At 40.9% G+C, this 18,642-nt stretch overlaps 1 protein-coding gene across 2 annotated transcripts in view; it reads right to left on the bottom strand.

Annotated features, from left to right (window-relative positions):
- The window catches only part of ap3b1a (adaptor related protein complex 3 subunit beta 1a), a 60,443-nt gene that overhangs the window by 12,807 nt on the left and 28,994 nt on the right, over window positions 1-18,642 (bottom strand). For both annotated transcript variants that reach the window (XM_085464300.1, XM_085464302.1), the window contains exons 20-23: window positions 16,802-16,940; window positions 15,283-15,331; window positions 11,943-12,046; window positions 2,345-2,573 (exon numbers count right to left, since the gene is read on the bottom strand). In XM_085464300.1, the coding sequence (XP_085320426.1) occupies window positions 2,345-2,573; window positions 11,943-12,046; window positions 15,283-15,331; window positions 16,802-16,940 (521 nt within the window). The remainder of the gene's footprint in view (window positions 1-2,344; window positions 2,574-11,942; window positions 12,047-15,282; window positions 15,332-16,801; window positions 16,941-18,642) is intronic.

The raw sequence follows: 18,642 nt of genomic DNA, 5'->3' as shown, positions 1-18,642 counted from the left end.
TGTCAGACTAAAGTAACTGTTAAAACTGTTTGAAAAGCTAAGCTATACAACAAGGAGAGATTGAGAATTTCCTTTGAGTTCTCAGTTTATTTGATATTGACAAAAGTTAGTCAGTTTTGTCTGTTCTTCTGTAAAACAAACTAAGATTTATTTTTAGAATTAATATTTTGTTTCTAAGTGGAATTGACAATTTAGTCTGTTTCGTTTGTTCTATTTTGAAACTTAAACGCTTTAGCGGCTGCCTTTTGTGTAGTTTGCAATATTTGCCTTTATTTATCTGAAAAAGTCTCATGTTCCTTAAGTACATCTACCCTGTTGAACTTATTATGGGAAATAAATATTTAAATCAAAACAAGCTGCTGATTATTTCACATTTTACTTGTGAGCAACAGCACATTTAAATCTTACAAATATAGTTATTTGGCTTATATCGTGATAGATATCGTTATCGCCTGAAATGAAAAAAAAAAAACATATCATGATAAGAAAAAATCTTATATCGCCCAGCTCTACTATTAGCTATTTATTTTATTTTAAGAAGAATATCGACTGGGTTGTGAACACTCAGCTGGGTGTAAGGACCTCTAAACAAGTAGCAAAGGAACAGTTTATTCTTGTTTTAGTATTTAAAATTTTTTATTCTAACACAGGGTAAAAATTGGAGATAATCTAACACGGACTGGGGAAGAAGATAATCTACATTACACCTACACATGTAATGTACATATCCACTAATCTAAATCTACAATAATTGTTTTGGCCATATTGAGATAAGCTACATGTAAAGTACTTGTTCCAAATGAGTTAACAGAAAAGCTGTTAATTGGTTTAGGAACATGTCGGTAAACAAATCAAGTAATCAAAGGGCAAGATTTCATATTAAATACAAACTGTGTCATGTATTTCTCCTCACCACACATTAAGGTTTGTCTGCATTCGTCCTCTGCAAATTATCCAAATAAAGTTCAGCCGCCCACTCGCCGGGCTCAGTTGATCCAAATTAGAAACTGTTTGGCTGCTCGAGTTTCTTCAATGCCCAATCAATCTCCCCGAAACTGACAGTTTTAACATGCTCTGACGCACAGCAGTTCTCTTTGTGTGTGTGTGTGTCTACACAAATGGAATATACCAAGTGTAGTCATCATACAAGAGTGTGTAAGGGCAATAGGTGTGAGTGTATGTTTGTTTGTAATGATTAGAAAAGGGATTAGCTGAAGTAACGTTGGCTGTTTTCAGGCTCAGGGAATGAGATGGTGTCATTAGCTGATGAGAGGTTACAGTTTTTTTTTTTATTACATTCATTAATATCCATTTAACAAAAACAAACAACTGCACAAGATGATTGTGCACAATCAGGAGTGACCTGATTGTGAGTGTACTGGTCAGATCAAGGAATTCTTTTAAGTCACTATCCAGACCAACGGTTAATCCACTGACTGAAAAACAAAGACCTCACCACCGCTGCCAGAACATCAAGGACTCAGTGACAGTAATACTGCCACAAACACTTTAACTAATGCAGGATGACATAAAACGGCAAGAAGAAAAAAAAAACATTTAAATGAGTTTACACAACATGAAAAACATCTAAAGCTTAGAGTGCTGTTCTGGTTTAAAAGTCAGGTTTGTGGTATGGTCATTGCTTGTCCTACAGGCAGACTCTAGGAGGCCTAAACTCAGACTGAAGTGGCTGCTGACTCAAACAAGGTGTGAAGAAAGACTTATCAGGACTGAGCAAAAGAGAAGAGCAGAGAATCTGAGTAAACTTGCACTGCTCCCTGACAGGTTCTCAGCACATCTGCCAGATTAAAAGTACAAGGGATAGAATTATCTCCTTTCTTGTAATAAAAGCTAGCCCAGTGTATTAAAAGCTAAAGGAAGTAATAAAGGAAGCAGTGATAGTATTTTTGTTAGTATTTGCAGAATTCTAACAGCTCTTATTATCGCTGCCACTCACACACTTTGGGTCACTGATCTTTTTTGCTTGTGAGAAAAAAAGCTTCTTCCAGTGAAACCCCTCGACACATGTATTGTAACTAAATTACTAAAAGTAGTAAAAGTTTAGTTTATAAGCAACTAAAAACAGCTTGCAGAAGCACAACAAAGCATGCTAAGGAAGAACACTTCAGGAGACGATACATCATTAGCACAGATTTAAAACTGTAATCCTTAGTGTAGAAGAATTACAGAATTTCTTTTGTTAGCACTGATGTAAATCCATGACCTACTTTAATTATAAGACAATGCTGAAAATGTGCCATCCTGATTAAAAATAAGTAGTGTGCTTACTATTTACTGGGTTTGTGATGACCCACTGTGGAGTATTTACTGAAATCAAACTCACCAATGGTGTTAAAGCAGTGGATGTTCAGGCTTGCAGGGCTCTGGTCTCCTATATGGATCTCCTCCAGGGCGTGGTCTGAGCTGTTGGTCAGTATGACCTGTACTGCAACCATACTGGGCTGGTACAAACATGGCTGCCTGGGGAAATGGTACTTGGCCGACAGACCTTTTCCTGTCATATGGTGAAGCAGCTCATAGGTTTTCAAAGGGCCAAAAGATGAAGTGGTGACCTGGAAGGACATATAAAACAGGGATATACCACTGGTTCTAAATGTGGGTTTTTTGGAGTCATTTTGAGGAAACAAACAATGCTGACAAAAAAAAATCAAATCATAAAAAAATGATCATTATAGTAATAAACTCCAGTTTGGGCAGGAATGAACCAAAGCCTGCTGATGATTAAAAAACAAAAACAAACACCCAACAAAACCGCAAATGCAGCACATTACCCAACAGCGTAAAGCTTCCTGAATCAACACAAAACCAGAGACTGCTTTGTACATTACAGCGCAAATGCATCAACACAAAAAGTCAAATTAATACAAATCCTCGGTTTGCCCATCACCTATATTCACACAATTTATTTCATCCAATCAGCGGCCAAAAGGCTGCATTTTTAGCGATGTGGGACGAAGTGTTGGCTGCCCGCTCTCCTACCCCAAAGCTCCCTTTATTAACTCTGTAGGATAAAGAGGAGCACATTTAAGAAATGCCCTCCAATCAGCCCAGTTAGGTGGAAATGGGCTGGATGCTCAGTCAACCCAGGCTGAATAAAAACAACCTCTAATGAAAAGAAACACAAGTGCCTGCATGGGCCAAAACTGCCATTCGCTGGCCTTTTAAAGGGGCTTTTACCTTTTCAGAGGCAGAAAACAGCATTAACTTAAAAAACATACAGACATGAAATGAGGGGGAAGAGTGTGGTTGAATGTTTTTTTTTTAAAAAATGTAAAAATTAAACATCTCATTACTAGAATAAAAATTGTTAACAACCGGTGCGGCTGAGATTTTTATCAGATGCTCTCGAAAGAGAAGGTAGGACAGCCAGCAGTGGTACACTACACAATGCAAAGTGGGGGGGAAAATCATCATGTGCACAAACACCAGACACACCTCTGCTGTAGGAGGAAAAAAAACACTAAGTTTGAAAAAAAAAAAATCTCCAAAGTATAACAGCTTTCAGTAGTTTAACAGTCAATAGAAGTCAAAGGCTCTTCTGTCTGGAATGACAGCACTAATTAGTTAAAAACATGAGACAGATATAGCCTTTTCACACCCTCTGAAACAATTAGCACCTGAATGCACTCACACACCAGCACAGAGCCTAAACAGATGCATGTCATTCTGGTGAAAATAATGATGAGTACAGAGACTTAACAAAAAAAAAAAAAAAAAAAAAAATCTATTTATCACCTGAAAGAGATTAAAAAAAAAAAACTCAAATAAGTCACAAGAGTAACAAAATGAATGGCAAAAGAAAAAAAACAAACAAAACAAGCAGTGGAAGAAAAACAGATCCTGTAAATAAATGATTAAGCGAGGTGTTTCAACTAACTGAGTTAATTGAATATGACTAAGAATATAATGCGAGGAAACTGTGGAAAGGGGCGGGCTTGATGGTATATCTCAGCGTGTTGAGTAGTGTCAGCGTGCATTGTTTTATTAAAGTAGAACGCGCTGCCAGAGCGCTCTCAGTTGGGTGGGAAATGTAAAAGGAATCCTTCGCCTTGTCATGTGCTGCGTGAGGATGAAGAATCGCTTTGACATACGACGAGAGCTGCCGAGACGAGTCTGAATGTGCTCGCTTTCGAGGAAGCGATCAGACGAAATCAGACACTATCGCTGTACTCTTGGAGCAACGTGCTGAGAAGCAAAAAGTCTGACAGTTTGGATAAATTTGATGAACAAACAAAGACACAAAATGTAAATTAGACAGCATCATAGTCTTCTTTGCTTATTTCCTACTGCATACGCTCCATCTCGGGACTATTAGAGAAGCTTTATGAGACTGAAGGCTCAGAATAACTTTCTCAGTACCTCTCCCTTTAACATCCAGAGCTGTGTGCCTGAGATGACCGCATTAAGGATATCTCCTCTTAGTGACATCATACAAACCAAAGATTGAAAGAAAAAACAAAAAAACATCTGAAATCAAGTTTTCAGAGTTTTTGCTCACAGGGATCACTTATACACTGACCATCATATGAAACTTGTTCAATGTGGCCACTCATCACTTTAGTGTATATATGACAGAAAACTCTATATGTTTCAACAAATACTATACAAACAAAATTTAACAGCTTTATTCAGCTAACGAGTACGGCAGATTGAGCCTAAAATCTGATGTACACAGTGGATTGACCCTGGATTAACATTAACCCATGGGACATAAGTTTCTTTTCCCAGGCCTTAAAGGTTAGCTAGTAGCTCTCATCTCTTTAAAGTAGTGGTGGGCAAATCCAGGCTGGTGTCCTGCAGGTTTTAGATGTGTCCTTGATCCAACACAGCTAATTCAAATGGCAAAATGACCTCCTCAATGTGTCCTGAAGTTCACCAGCGGCTTGGTAAAAGACTAATCATGTGATTCAGGTGTGTTTACCCAGGGTGAGATCTAAAACCTGCAGGACACCAGCCCTTGAGGCCTGGAGTTGCCCACCCCTGCTTTAAAAGGGACATCCACAGATTAGTAGCAGCATGTCAACCAGAGACCACGCCGTGACCATGACATTCTGCAACTTCAAATAACGTCCAGGATGCCCAGAAAGAGAACCCAGTGCTTGTGGACTCAGGTAAACTCAGCTCTGCCTCAGATGCACGTAAATCCCTTCCAAGCTGATGTCGCCTTGGTACAAGAGGAGAAACCAAAGATCAGTCTGAAGCCTGCGCTGTTGGCTGAGTCAGATAAATGGTAATACACTGAATTCATTCTTTTGCTTTTATAATCACCTCATTGTAGACCTTTGCTGAGACTGCTGGCTTAGTTATGCTTCCTAGGCCCTTCCATTAGCTACACTGCAATAGGCCTAGGCTGCTGGGGGCTTCCCATAATGCACTGTATTTGTTCTTCACTCACTTCTTTTCACTCTCTCTGTTTATATACCACTCTGCATTGAATCATTAGTTACTGTTCATCTCTGGCTCTCGTCCACAGTGTGTCTTTTGCCCCGTGTCCCTCCCCTCACCCCTAACCGGCCATGGCAGATAGCTGCCCCTCCCTGAGCCTGGTTCTCTTGGAGGTTTCTTCCTGTTAAAAAGTTTTTTCTTCCGACTGTCGCCAAGAGCTTGCTCATAGAAAGTCATATGTTTTCTTTCTATTGTTTTAGGGCCTTTACCTTACAGAGTGCCTTAAGGCGACTGTCGCTGTGATTTGGCGCAATATAAATAAAAATGAATTCAACTGGATTCAACTCTGCCATTTCAGAAACAAATAAAAGCTAAAACAGTCACCTTTAAATAGGTAAGTGCCTCTGCAAGTATACAGGTAAGTAAACATCAGAGCTTTAACATTCATCTGCTGCTAATAGTAGGATTCAATAAATATTATATCAAGTATTACTTTTACTAAGTATGACATCTGTGGCTTATTTTCAATTATTTACTTCTTCAGTAGTAACAAAAGACTTTTGGCCATTTATGTATTTTATTGCCACCAGTATCAACAAATTCATAACCACGAACACATACAGAATAAACTCTTCTGACAACAACACCATCATCTCCCCTCGGCCTCGTGACATGCTCGCAGCGTCTCTTGTCCCCAGACCGCCGTCTCTAAAGGAGGTCAAACAAACATTTGTTGCTGCGCTGTAACGCTGCTCTGCCCCCACAAGCGCCCGTCACGCCACCGCCGGCCCGCAAATTTATTGGGCCACTTTTGGATGTGTCAGAGCAGTCGGTGTCGATAAAGCTCGTCGTAATGTTTGCCACCCCATCACAGCAGAGATTTACCTCCCTGACAGACACATCCTGTTTCAAGGTCTTATCTGTCGCCTCGCCCCAAGCAGGCGGCAGGAGGGACGGACAGCGATAGGACAGGGTTTCAAACTGCTTATTATCACCAATTTGACACAGCGGACAGTTAGAGCCTGACACAAGTGCCCACGCAAGCCGCTTCACCCTTCCATCCATTGTTGTCCTGTTATGCGGTGCAAGCCCATAACACCTCAAGTGTAAATAAGAAGGGAAGAGGAATGTAACCTTGACTTCTCTGTCAGTCTGCCTTTTTTCCCTCCCCGCCTCTCTGAGCTTGGCTCTCAGTCTCCACCTTGGACAGGAAGGAGGGAGGTGACAATGAGCGAGGAAGTTGATTGAGAGGCTCTATTATGCATCAACTTAAAGGAAGCTCCCGTGATGGATGACACAGACACCAGTCACCTTCAGAACCCGGACGACACGTTCCCAGCATCCTCTCTGGCAAATGACCTGAAAATCCCGCTGACATATTCAAAAGGGCTAACCAGAGCCGGGCAGCCTTGTGCTGTGTGTATTAGAAGGCCAATTTCAAAGAAAGCAGGGTGAGGCGTACAGAGATGTATGGGCATATATTGAAAATCCATTTCTGTTTTTCAGACACCGGATTCCATTATGCTCTACAAGAGTTGTGAGGATTAAGGTGAGGGACATGTGTTTGACTTTAGGGCCTAATTGTTCCCTTCAGTCAGGAGATGACAATTAATTGAGGGCCGTCACAAGGACCTTGACTGCAAATTGAATTAAATAAATGTTACTACAGCCTCCTAAAACTACTTTAATGTAACAAGAAGTCTCTCTGGCGCATATAGACAGAGGTTAGTTCATTTATGCCAATTTGTCTGTAAATTAGGTATTCTAAAATGATTAATTTTGAAATTTTCCATTAAAGACTATTAGCAATAATAGAGGACTGTTATTCAGAAACAGAGGTGTCCTTCATCGAGTTTTGCAAGTGCTGTTAACAGCCTGTCAACACTTTCTTTGAATTAGCATCATAGTCAAAAGATCTTCAACTGCAACTGATTATTTTCTGCATTAACACTTAATAACTTGGACAATAATTGAATCAAAACACTAGAACTGAAGACTACGAAAGCAAGTGTTCGGATTTAATAGCTGCAGCCGTCAAATTTGAACCATTTGACTATTAAAATTGTGTGCCGAAACCTTTTTTGATGACCGATTCTAATCAGATAATCATTTCAGCTCTACTCAGAGCCAAATACAAAAACATGAATTTTAACTAGACACAACTTTCACAGACACTCGGATCAGGATTAAAGAATACTAACAGATGTATGCACGTGCTTATAAATCACAGATACTAGTGGATGATAAGAGTATACATTTACTCTGGCATAAGAATAAGGAAGCAACTCGCATATACTTGGATATTTTCCCAACAGTACACATTGTTATTCACAGAAAGACTTCGTGATTTGGTCACAAAGCTTTCATGATAAGAGCTTCTATTAAATCTTCAACACTTACTTTTAAGCACTCAACATGCTGCTCCTCTAACATAGCCATTGCTGCAGAGAAGACAGAGTGTACTACTGACACGGTTACCTTATTCACTTCTTCAAACAAACTTGTCAGCCATTCAAGCACTCAACTCCTACAAAGCACTGCTGACCCAAATATTGTCTGTGTTTTTTCTTTATTGGACACGACTGGGGGAACACAATTCTTGTATCCTTAGGTTTGTTATGTTAAAAGCAAAAAGCCATTAAAACTTGACATCATATCAAGTTACAGCACATCTGCCTTGCCTACTCTCATTTGCTTTATGTCTGTGTTTGTCACACTGTCCCACATGGTATTGTGGGTCACCCACAAATAGTAACCCACTACTACTTATGCATGGCACCGTGCTGTAGGGATTAACTGTGTTGCCTCACAGCAAGAAAGTTCCTGGTTCATACCCCAGGTGGGGCTTTTCTTTGCCACTGTGGGTACTCCAGCTTTCTCCCAAAGTCCCACTGCCATGCATACTAGGTTAATTGGTAATTCAGCTGTCTGTCTCACATCCATGGCTAAACAGCTATAAGTATATGAAAAATGTGACTTGTAGTCTGAAGCAATTGCAAGTCAATTACAATTGATTTAGATGTTATGCTTTACTGTCATTTTAATTAATATTTTAACATCTGGTTAAGGGAAAGCAGTTGACAGTTAGCTATGTAGGTGTCAGCTGCACATTTATTTGAGAAACACAATAGGAAAAACGTACTGTAGTTCAATTCAGAAAATACACTTATAATCACATTTTTTATTAAAGTCCAATTATTTATGGAGGTCAAATCTTCACAAGCATTTTAATGCTATTGTAACCTTAACTTGAGGATGAGAAAACATGATGTATTGTGAGAAATGGACAGTAAAAGGCAGAAAAATAGCCTAGCAATTATGTTAATAACTGTAAAAATAAAGATTTAAGAGCTTACAGCAGTGGCCCCCATTAATTAAATGGCAAAGTGTTTTTGCTAAGACAAGTTTAGGTGTCAACTGTTAATGAAAACACACATAAGATCATTAGAGGTTTGAGAGAACACGGTCATAACCTTAATCACGCCAGACCAATGGCGTCAACAAAACCTATATGAAAAAGATAAAATGCTTATATATATAAAAATAGATATAGAAAAATGAATTGCGCCTGAAACAAACTTATTAATAAGCAAGAAGTGGCTAAGGCAGTCGCCATTAAAATACAAACATTTCCCAAACTACCTGCTGGCTACACTGACTGGCTGCTTCCGTGTGGGCATTTATTCCTACTTAAGCCGCAATCTCCGCAGTTTGAGTGGCAGCAGGAGGTTTGGAGGGCAGGAGCTTCTATATTCGTGGCGCTCGAGGTCCTTTTGCTGATTCATAATTAGATGTGAACCCAGAGCGCCCACTACGGGGGAGGTCAGAAGGGTGAGGAGGGAGGCGAGGGAGGAGGAGGGGGCGAGCCGGCGTCCGCCTGATGGACACCAAATGAACAAATTATGATGGCCCCCTCTGGGTGTGATGGGGTCAAATGCCCCGCGCCCCGCCGCTGACAGTTCAATTTCCCCCCAGCGCAGCCCCATTCGCTGACTGCTAATTATGAATGAAAAGTTATCAGCCTCAGCCACCCCGCCGCACACACGGACAGCGGTCGGAAGAGGTTTGGGGGTGAGGTGCGATGGTGGGGAGGATTTAAGAGGCATTTGTGAGAGATCCTAATGTCAAAATGTTATTAGAGAGAGCGGTAGCATGAAGAAGCTGAGGAGAGGAGGAGGAGACAGAGGAGGAGGTGGGTCAAAGACAGTGGCCAGGGTTAATCTAAATGCCTTTGATAACCATGCAGTAATTCTCTAAAAAGGCCCGAGCACTCAGCTGAGACAGACTCGCTGCCTCTGTGGGCAGATTGCTGAGAAATAGAAATGACACTGGGGCCAACGTGTGTGTGTGTGGGTGTGGGAAAGAGCTGTTGTTGAAGAGCATGCATGGGGAGGGGCGTGCGTGAATAAAGGTGAGGTTATTTACCCTTGTCTATGAATCCCGTTGCCCATCATGTATTTATGCATAGAATTGACTCTAAATCAGATGTTGATGTGCAAAAAGTTCCCTGTTCTAATCTGCATTTCTATTCTCTATTACTCCCTGGCCTTCACCTGAGGAGAGATTGGTTAACAAGACTTGTGCTGCATAAATGCTGGCCTGAGAGCAGCTGTCAATCATACTGACTGACAGGCGAGCAGAACTGACGGGCAAACTTAGAATACAGACCAGGGCTACGCACAGCAGCAGAGACCATTCACATAAGCTGGGAGTGCGCACACAGACACACACAGTTAAATCTGGGTGTACAAAAAGTTAGAGACAGCCTAAAGTCACTTTTAAAGAGACCAAAGGAAGCTCATTTACACGCCTGTGATGACAACAAAAAGTCAGCGGAGTTTACAGAGCAAAAAGCAAAAAAACAAACCAAAATGCAACATAAAAACATAGTAACCCACGCTCAGCCCTTCTTTATTATAGCAATCCACTTCAGTCTTCAGTTCCTTGGATGCCAGTAGTTCAGGAAGAGTCGGGGTTCACGTTTATAGTCAACAAATTACATTTGTACAGTTATTTTATGCCTCGATTACGGTCACTGTATTCATTGTGTTGCGTGCCAACTGTGGTGCTGTGGTGCCAGAGGGCCCACTGCAGTCTTCTCATGAACAATAGGTTTCACCACTCACATAAAAACCTCTGTATCAGCACTGTATGCAAGACGAAGTCAAAACAGGAAGCACAGCAACTGTTTTTTGTTTTTCAAACACTTCACCTGACTGTCTCCTCTTTTTTTTTTTACTGTTGTTCTGCTTCTGTGTAACGTGAGAATCTCTGAGCTCCTGTCGTTGAAATCGCAGTAAAGTGCGACAAAAATCGTGCTCACGTCTTTGAGCTGGGACAAAAACTGTGAATGACAAGTTGAAATGACACTAAAGCACAGTGAGCAGTTTTGATGTCACTTTTGGTGAGGGTGACAAAAGTGAGCAAAAGGCAATTGTTAGTTAGTAGAAGAGCTTCTAGTAATGGATTATAGTGGCAAAGAAGTAATGGGGGAAAACACCTAGACTAAAAACTTTAGGTAATTCAGCTTCAGCTTTTTTTGAAGTAGTAAATTACCCTTTGCATGTACAAAGAAGCTATAAAAATCCCCAAAAACAAGTGGAACTAGACACTGAAGTAATAAAATATAACAACAACTAAGCGGTTTAAGGAATTCATTCACTGAAAAAATAAAAATAAAAATAAAAAACGTTAATAGATTATCTGTTATTTATTTCACCAACTAATATCTTTGGGAAAAGCAAGCTATGCCATGCTTACAAGGTTGAAATCAATAAATAGCTTTGTATTAGAACGATAATCATTACTCACAGCCCACAAACAACAAAACTACTCAATTAGATTCTAACCTTCTGATGTGACATTGTCAAAGAGCAGAGTTTCCATACAGCTGTGTCACAAAATAAGACACAGCAACAGCACAAAGAATAGTCTGGACATTTCCCTCCCAGGAGGGAGACAAGATACAAAATACACAGACATGCAGAGTCGCTCATATACTGAGGAGAGAAAGGAGCCGTCACACTGGGAAAGGTCAACCATCAGATATACACAACATGAGGACACAAGGGACACAACATCTGACAGAGAGAGATGGAGGGTGACACAGGAGGAGGAGAGAAATAAGGGAGAGAGAGAGAGCGAGAGCGAGAGCGCGCGAGAGAGCGAGGGGATGGACTCAGAGACGAGAGAGAAATAGAGATCAAGGGTGTGGAAGTGCAAAAGACAGTGACGGTGAGAAAGACAGACTATAAGAGATACAGGAAACAACGAGAGCTGTTGGACCATCCTGACTTGCTATAAATATAACAAGGCAGAAAAGGTCAATAGTTGGCGTCTGGAGCAGAAATGTTCCACAAGGGAGTGAGGCTCATTTCACCATCTCATATGCTGCTCTGCTGTACTGTCAGTGTCAGACAGAAAGGAACGACTGACTCTCAACACACATTGATGGAGGAAATGTCAGCCTGTGTGCATCTAATACACGCATGCACACACGCGCACACACACACACACACACACACACACACACTAACCTGCACAGTGGAGGAGATGTTGGAGAGAGAAAGGCCTTCGAGGTCGGACAGCAGACTTTGAGAGAGCACAGAAGGCTTTGGTGCGTTGGTGGGTGCAGGAGAAACTAAAGAACGCAAAGAAAACAACAACAACGTAAAGATTATTAAAGCTACGGTACTACAGCGATGTCGCACACAAAGTTACTTTTTAAAATATAATTACAATATTAATAATAATAATACTTTATGACAAAAGAAAGCAACTGAAGGCTGTTTAACTTTTACTCCAGTGTTATTATTAAGTCACGTCACAACATGTCAGAGCAAACTGACGTATAAAAATATTTCAGCATTGAACGTGAGCAGTCATACTGATATAAATGTCAACAGGGTCATGGGATCTTGTGTCAAAAAGTAATTTAGGAAAACCTGATTCAAACCCCAAAACATGAAGATTATCTGGATGCAGAGTTAGACACACAATTTAACATAAACTACTCCTCAAACTGTGATTCTCCTGTTCCACACAAGCTGAACGGCACTTTTTAATATCACATAAAAACTGTGGTGTTTTACTTTGCATTGATTTTGGAAGTTGGAACTGTAAACACTCTGAATTCTTTTTGCCACTGAAGAAATGAACAAAAAGTTTAGAGCTCTTTTTCATCATCATCCTACAAATCCCTGTAAGCATTCGTCTTTTATGCCTCCCTTGAGTTCCACAGATACTGAGTTATGTCCAAGACAGAAGTTAATGACATTTTTGCTTTCTATATTTGATAGCTTGCATCAGTCACAGATAAACGTGCAGCAAATGTGTGCACGGACATGTGAGATGAGTTTCAGCAAAGGTTTTCTACAGGATGATTACCTACAAATTGTAAGCCGATACATGAACTGACATCTATATGGTTAAATACAGTCCCACACCATACAGGGAGTGCAGAATTATTAGGCAAATGAGTATTTTGTCCACATCATCCTCTTCATGCATGTTGTCTTACTCCAAGCTGTATAGGCTCGAAAGCCTACTACCAATTAAGCATATTAGGTGATGTGTATCTCTGTAATGAGAAGGGGTGTGGTCTAATGACATCAACACCATATATCAGGTGTGCATAATTATTAGGCAACGTCCTTTCCTTTGGCAAAATGGGTCAAAAGAAGGACTTGACAGGCTCAGAAAAGTCAAAAATAGTGAGATATCTTGCAGAGGGATGCAGCAGTCTCAAAATTGAAAAGCTTCTGAAGCGTGATCATCGAACAATCAAGCGTTTCATTCAAAATAGTCAACAGGGTCGCAAGAAGCGTGTGGAAAAACCAAGGCGCAAAATAACTGCCCATGAACTGAGAAAAGTCAAGCGTGCAGCTGCCAAGATGCCACTTGCCACCAGTTTGGCCATATTTCAGAGCTGCAACATCACTGGAGTGCCCAAAAGCACAAGGTGTGCAATACTCAGAGACATGGCCAAGGTAAGAAAGGCTGAAAGACGACCACCACTGAACAAGACACACAAGCTGAAACGTCAAGACTGAGCCAAGAAATATCTCAAGACTGGTTTTTCTAAGGTTTTATGGACTGATGAAATGAGAGTGAGTCTTGATGGGCCAGATGGATGGGCCCGTGGCTGGATTGGTAAAGGGCAGAGAGCTCCAGTCCGACTCAGACGCCAGCAAGGTGGAGGTGGAGTACTGGTTTGGGCTGGTATCATCAAAGATGAGCTTGTGGGGCCTTTTCGGGTTGAGGATGGAGTCAAGCTCAACTCCCAGTCCTACTGCCAGTTTCTGGAAGACACCTTCTTCAAGCAGTGGTACAGGAAGAAGTCTGCATCCTTCAAGAAAAACATGATTTTCATGCAGGACAATGCTCCATCACACGCGTCCAAGTACTCCACAGCGTGGCTGGCAAGAAAGGGTATCAAAGAAGAAAAACTAATGACATGGCCTCCTGGTTCACCTGATCTGAACCCCATTGAGAACCTGTGGTCCATCATCAAATGTGAGATTTACAAGGAGGGAAAACAGTACACCTCTCTGAACAGTGTCTGGGAGGCTGTGGTTGCTGCTGCACGCAATGTTGATGGTGAACAGATCAAAACACTGACAGAATCCATGGATGGCAGGCTTTTGAGTGTCCTTGCAAAGAAAGGTGGCTATATTGGTCGCTGATTTGTTTTTGTTTTGTTTTTGAATGTCAGAAATGTATATTTGTGAATGTGGAGATGTTATATTGGTGTCACTGGTAAAAATAAATAATTGAAATGGGTATATATTTGTTTTTTGTTAAGTTGCCTAATAATTATGCACAGTAATAGTCACCTGCACACACAGATATCCCCCTAAAATAGCTCAAACTAAAAACAAACTAAAAACTACTTCCAAAAAGATTCAGCTTTGATAATAATGAGTTTTTTGGGTTCATTGGGAACATGGTTGTTGTTCAATAATAAAATTATTCCTCAAAAATACAACTTGCCTAATAATTCTGCACTCCCTGTAGAGAGTATAAAAGATGGAACACATTTTGAAACCTCAATGCTTTGTTAGCTTTTGGAGCCAGAGATGATCTCATTTGGAGGAGAAGCGATTTATCAAATAACTCCAGGAAAATTGGTTAGCAAGCTGTCTCCATAAACTGTGCAGATGCATCAGACATATACACATATCAGCTAATTAGTGCAAAGTAATAGACCAATAAAACACTCGAATTTCATTCAACAGACCTGAAGCTAAAACTTCTTGGGCAGTCTTTACCTCACAGCAATATTAGCAAGACAATCCATTAAGATGCTTCAAAGGCGCAAAATAGAGGGCTGCAGGTCAGTGACTCAGTAGGTGAGATGATAGCGACCAGCTGCAGCTGCCTGTGTCAGGACATCTGGACATAATCCTCCAGATGGACGAGTTATACATAAATTCACCTCACTCAGAGCTGTTATGAGGTGGGAAACTAGCTATACAGTTAAAAAGGCTTTTCCATGCTGCAAAGTTGGGAGTGTCTGAACTAAACTGCAGTTTTTGGCACTCTGGCTTCATTTTTTCAGCTGAGGTTTCCGCCTCTTGGTCCACACGTTGTAAATATTTAAACTCTACTACAAATTCTAACGTGATGTTGTGAATGCCTACACTACAGTTCTCCAATGAACTGCACTTTATTTTTAGCCAAGCGATTAATGCAAGTCCAATATTTTTTCTACCTCTAACTGGTACAATTCAGTTCTCCTCACCAGGACTTGATCATCTATGTCTGCTTGCTACTTTGGGCGGTGGGGAAATAGAATACACATCAGAGGTTTTTTTGTGAAGCCTGCTGCTCTTGTTAATGTGAGTTTATGCAAGCGGAAACTGTAGGAAAACTCACAGTCATCTAGATCCAGTAAAGAGACTTCCTTCTTGGAGTTCACTGCCACCTAAAAAGAAAGCACAACAACATGATGGTTTCAATTTCAATTTCACCAACAGTGTCTCTGAACACATTCATCCCACGTTCACGGGTAACATGTCTGGAATTTTCAGTGACCGGTCACATGTCATTTTGAGTCACAACTGCTACTCACCACCCTCTGCAACTGAGTCAGGCTTGTACGGTGTTGACAATAAAACAGTGCTTAAACGTAAGAGGGCTTTTATCGCTCCTTCTCCATACCCTACTAACCAACCTGGCACCACTCACATCGCATAAAGAGCCATAAAATTCCACTCTGCATAGCCCAAGCTGAGCAGATAGGGAGGGGGGAAAAAAACCAATGTGATATGAGTGAAAACAAACCATAAAGTTAGAGGCCGTATCTTATCAGATTTTCTCTGATTGACGCTCGGTGGTGGTAATAGAGACGGAAACCTTGTTACTAAAGGGTGTTGTGATAGAGCAAGACAGACAGAGAGAGAGGTGTAGAAAGAAAGGTAGAGATGCATAATTCATAAGCCATGCCCAAATGACAAAGTGTATGAAATGAGAATTTCATAGCGCAGAAAAGCAAACGGAGGGCGAGAAATAATGTGATGAGCAAAACAGATAAGAAAAAGATTGTAAGAGCTGAAAGGGGCCAAATGAAATGCTGGAAGGGAAAAAACAAAAGGTGGTATAGTGGAGCCAAATCATATCCCAAGGTATAAATCCTGATTTAGAAGCTCTTGTGCACCTACAGAACAAAAACTCGCTGCGAGAACTGCACATTAATATTTAGAAGGCTAAGCAGAGCAGGGCCATTATCCTAATATCATACTCTATACTGATTTAGACATTATGCATTGTAAATATAGTACAATATCATACATTTTAATGTGACAAAGGTGTGTTTTCCTGTATTGTTTTATACCATTATCTTCTCTTTAGCACTGCATAATGGATCTTTCTCCCCTTAAATTTCATTTATAATGTGTATTTTTAATAGTCTAAGAAGTTCTACAAAGACACTAATTCAAGGCCATTATTGCAAACGTGTGCAACTACAGCGACCAATAAGTTGAAGTTCAATTCAATTGCATTCAATTTAGAGATATTGCAATGACACAGAGCGATCCCCAGTAATCCTATAATCACGTAATAAAAAGCCAAGGCAAAACAGTGGTGCGTGCCAGTGGATGCGACATGATTTTTGGCATGCGCTACTGTCCAACAGAAGATAAGCGGTGTGGGCAGAATCAGCCTCAACCTTGTACAACAAAGCAGTAGTTGAGGGTCATTTGATCCAGGCTGAAACGACAGATCAACGAACTGCAAACAACCCACGACCCCACCATCTTTGGAAAAAGCAAATGCATTTTATTTTTGGTGGAACTGCACTGATGCTGTTGGCAGCCTCTGTTCTCAAAGTTAGAAACTCTCACTCGCAGTTAAATCCAAATAGGCCCACTTCATCCATGCATTATATCGTCACCTTGGGCTTAGCCTTTTCTTCAGTCTTCTTCTTGGGTGCGGGCGAGTCTGACTCAGAGTCTGACTCAGAGTCTGAGGAGCTTTCAGAGGATGAGCTGCTAGCTTGGCCTACAGGTCCATTGCCATTTTCATCAGAGTCACTGAAGAAGAAAACAAAATGAGCTTAGTAGTCAGAGAATACACATTAAAACAGAAAAACCCAACACTCTCCATTATTTCTTAAAAGTAAAATATTTATTTATTCCATAATATAAAACAGTCTGGAAGCCAACAAATAAAACAAACTTGGTGCTATTGTTTTCCTATTTTGCATCCAACTTGAAAGCTTCAGCCCCGATTAGAACAACAAAGATCAATCTGTTTTTGTTTGTGAAGTTAATTCAATGTTGCATTTACTCAAAAAGATTTTTTCCATCTTTCTCCTCTCTCTTTCAGTCTTGCTGTCCCTCTTCAATTTGTCCCGATAATGAGTGTTTACTCCGCCTGCCTGGGATTTTCAGCCGTTAAATTAATGAGGGGAATTGTGACGGTAACTGGCTTTTTAACTTGGGCGATGATGAAAAGCCAGTATTAATTTGGCCTACAGATTTCATTTGCTGCGAACAGGAAAAAGTGATATAAATCACTGTGGGCCTGATTAGGCCCTGCCTGAAATGACTGGGCCATAATGAGGGCATTATGCTGTGTTTGTTGTGGAAGCACTGGGGTGAGCTGCTCTAATTACCGTGTGTATGTGTGTGTGCGCGTGTTTGTGTGTGTTTGAGCACTGGGGTGAGTTGCTCTAATTATACTCTCTAATGGAGAGAACAGGGTCAGCCGCCGGCCTGTCACACAGTGAAATCAGGTACATTCGGTGTGAGTTTGTGTGTCCATGAGCAAATGAAGTAGAGTGCATAAGAAACTAAATTTGCTAGTGTGTAAGAGAGTGTACGTGAGCATACTCAGTAGTAATGACTCAAATCTCATTCACTGGTAACACCGGGCTGTTAAATGACCAATCAAAAGTCATTATCCATTAGCCATGTAAATGTGGGTTACGCTACTGGAGGAAAATTCTCATTGATTAGCTTGTTAATGGAACTCGCGCTAACAATATTCCAGCAGTGCTGCCATCATGTGTGTGTGTGTGTGTGTGTGTGTGAGAGAGAGGGAGATGGTGCATATAGAGTGTAACAGGTGTGTATGATGTTTTTTTCCCTCCATGTGAATCTCCCAGAAGACTTTAACTAGAAACATAAACGATCAGGCAAAGGATTCTGACCACTGACAGGTGACGTGAGTAACACTGATCATCTCTTCATCATAGCACCTGCTAATGGGTGGGACAACACATTAGGGAGTAGGTGGACATTTTGTTATCAAAGTTGATGAAAATAATTGTCAAGCATAAAGATTTCAGAGTTTGACAAGAGCCAAATTGTGATGGCTGGACGACTGGATCAGAGCTTCTCCAAAACTGCAGCTCTCGTCAGGTGTTCCTGGTCTGCAGTGGTCAGTATCTATGAAAACTGATCCAAGTAACAGTGCTAAAAAACACAAACTACAGTCATGGGTGGCCAAGGTCGCTGGCTCGTGTTGTCCGATCCAACAGACGAGGAGCTACTGCAGCTCAAACTGCAGAAAAAGTTCATGCTGGTTTTGACAGAAAGATGTCAAAATACACCGTGCAGTACAGTTGGTTGTGTATGGGGCTGCGTAGCTACAGACCATTATAATGTTTGGTTTTTTCCTTCTAAGAGATCCACTGGATTTAGTTTCCATGCCCCTCGCATATCTTAGAAGTAGATGAGACAAAGACTCTGGCACAAAGACCATGGCTTCGAGCTGGACGACTGCTAGGCT

This window comes from Copadichromis virginalis, linkage group LG7, assembly GCF_057382275.1.
Source record: "Copadichromis virginalis isolate Kocher_CV1m ecotype Utaka linkage group LG7, C_Virginalis_male_GT1.1, whole genome shotgun sequence".
NCBI classification, from domain to species: domain Eukaryota; kingdom Metazoa; phylum Chordata; class Actinopteri; order Cichliformes; family Cichlidae; genus Copadichromis; species Copadichromis virginalis.
The sequence above is the reverse complement of the archived record's forward strand: the minus strand, read 5'-3'. Positions and strand labels throughout refer to the sequence as shown.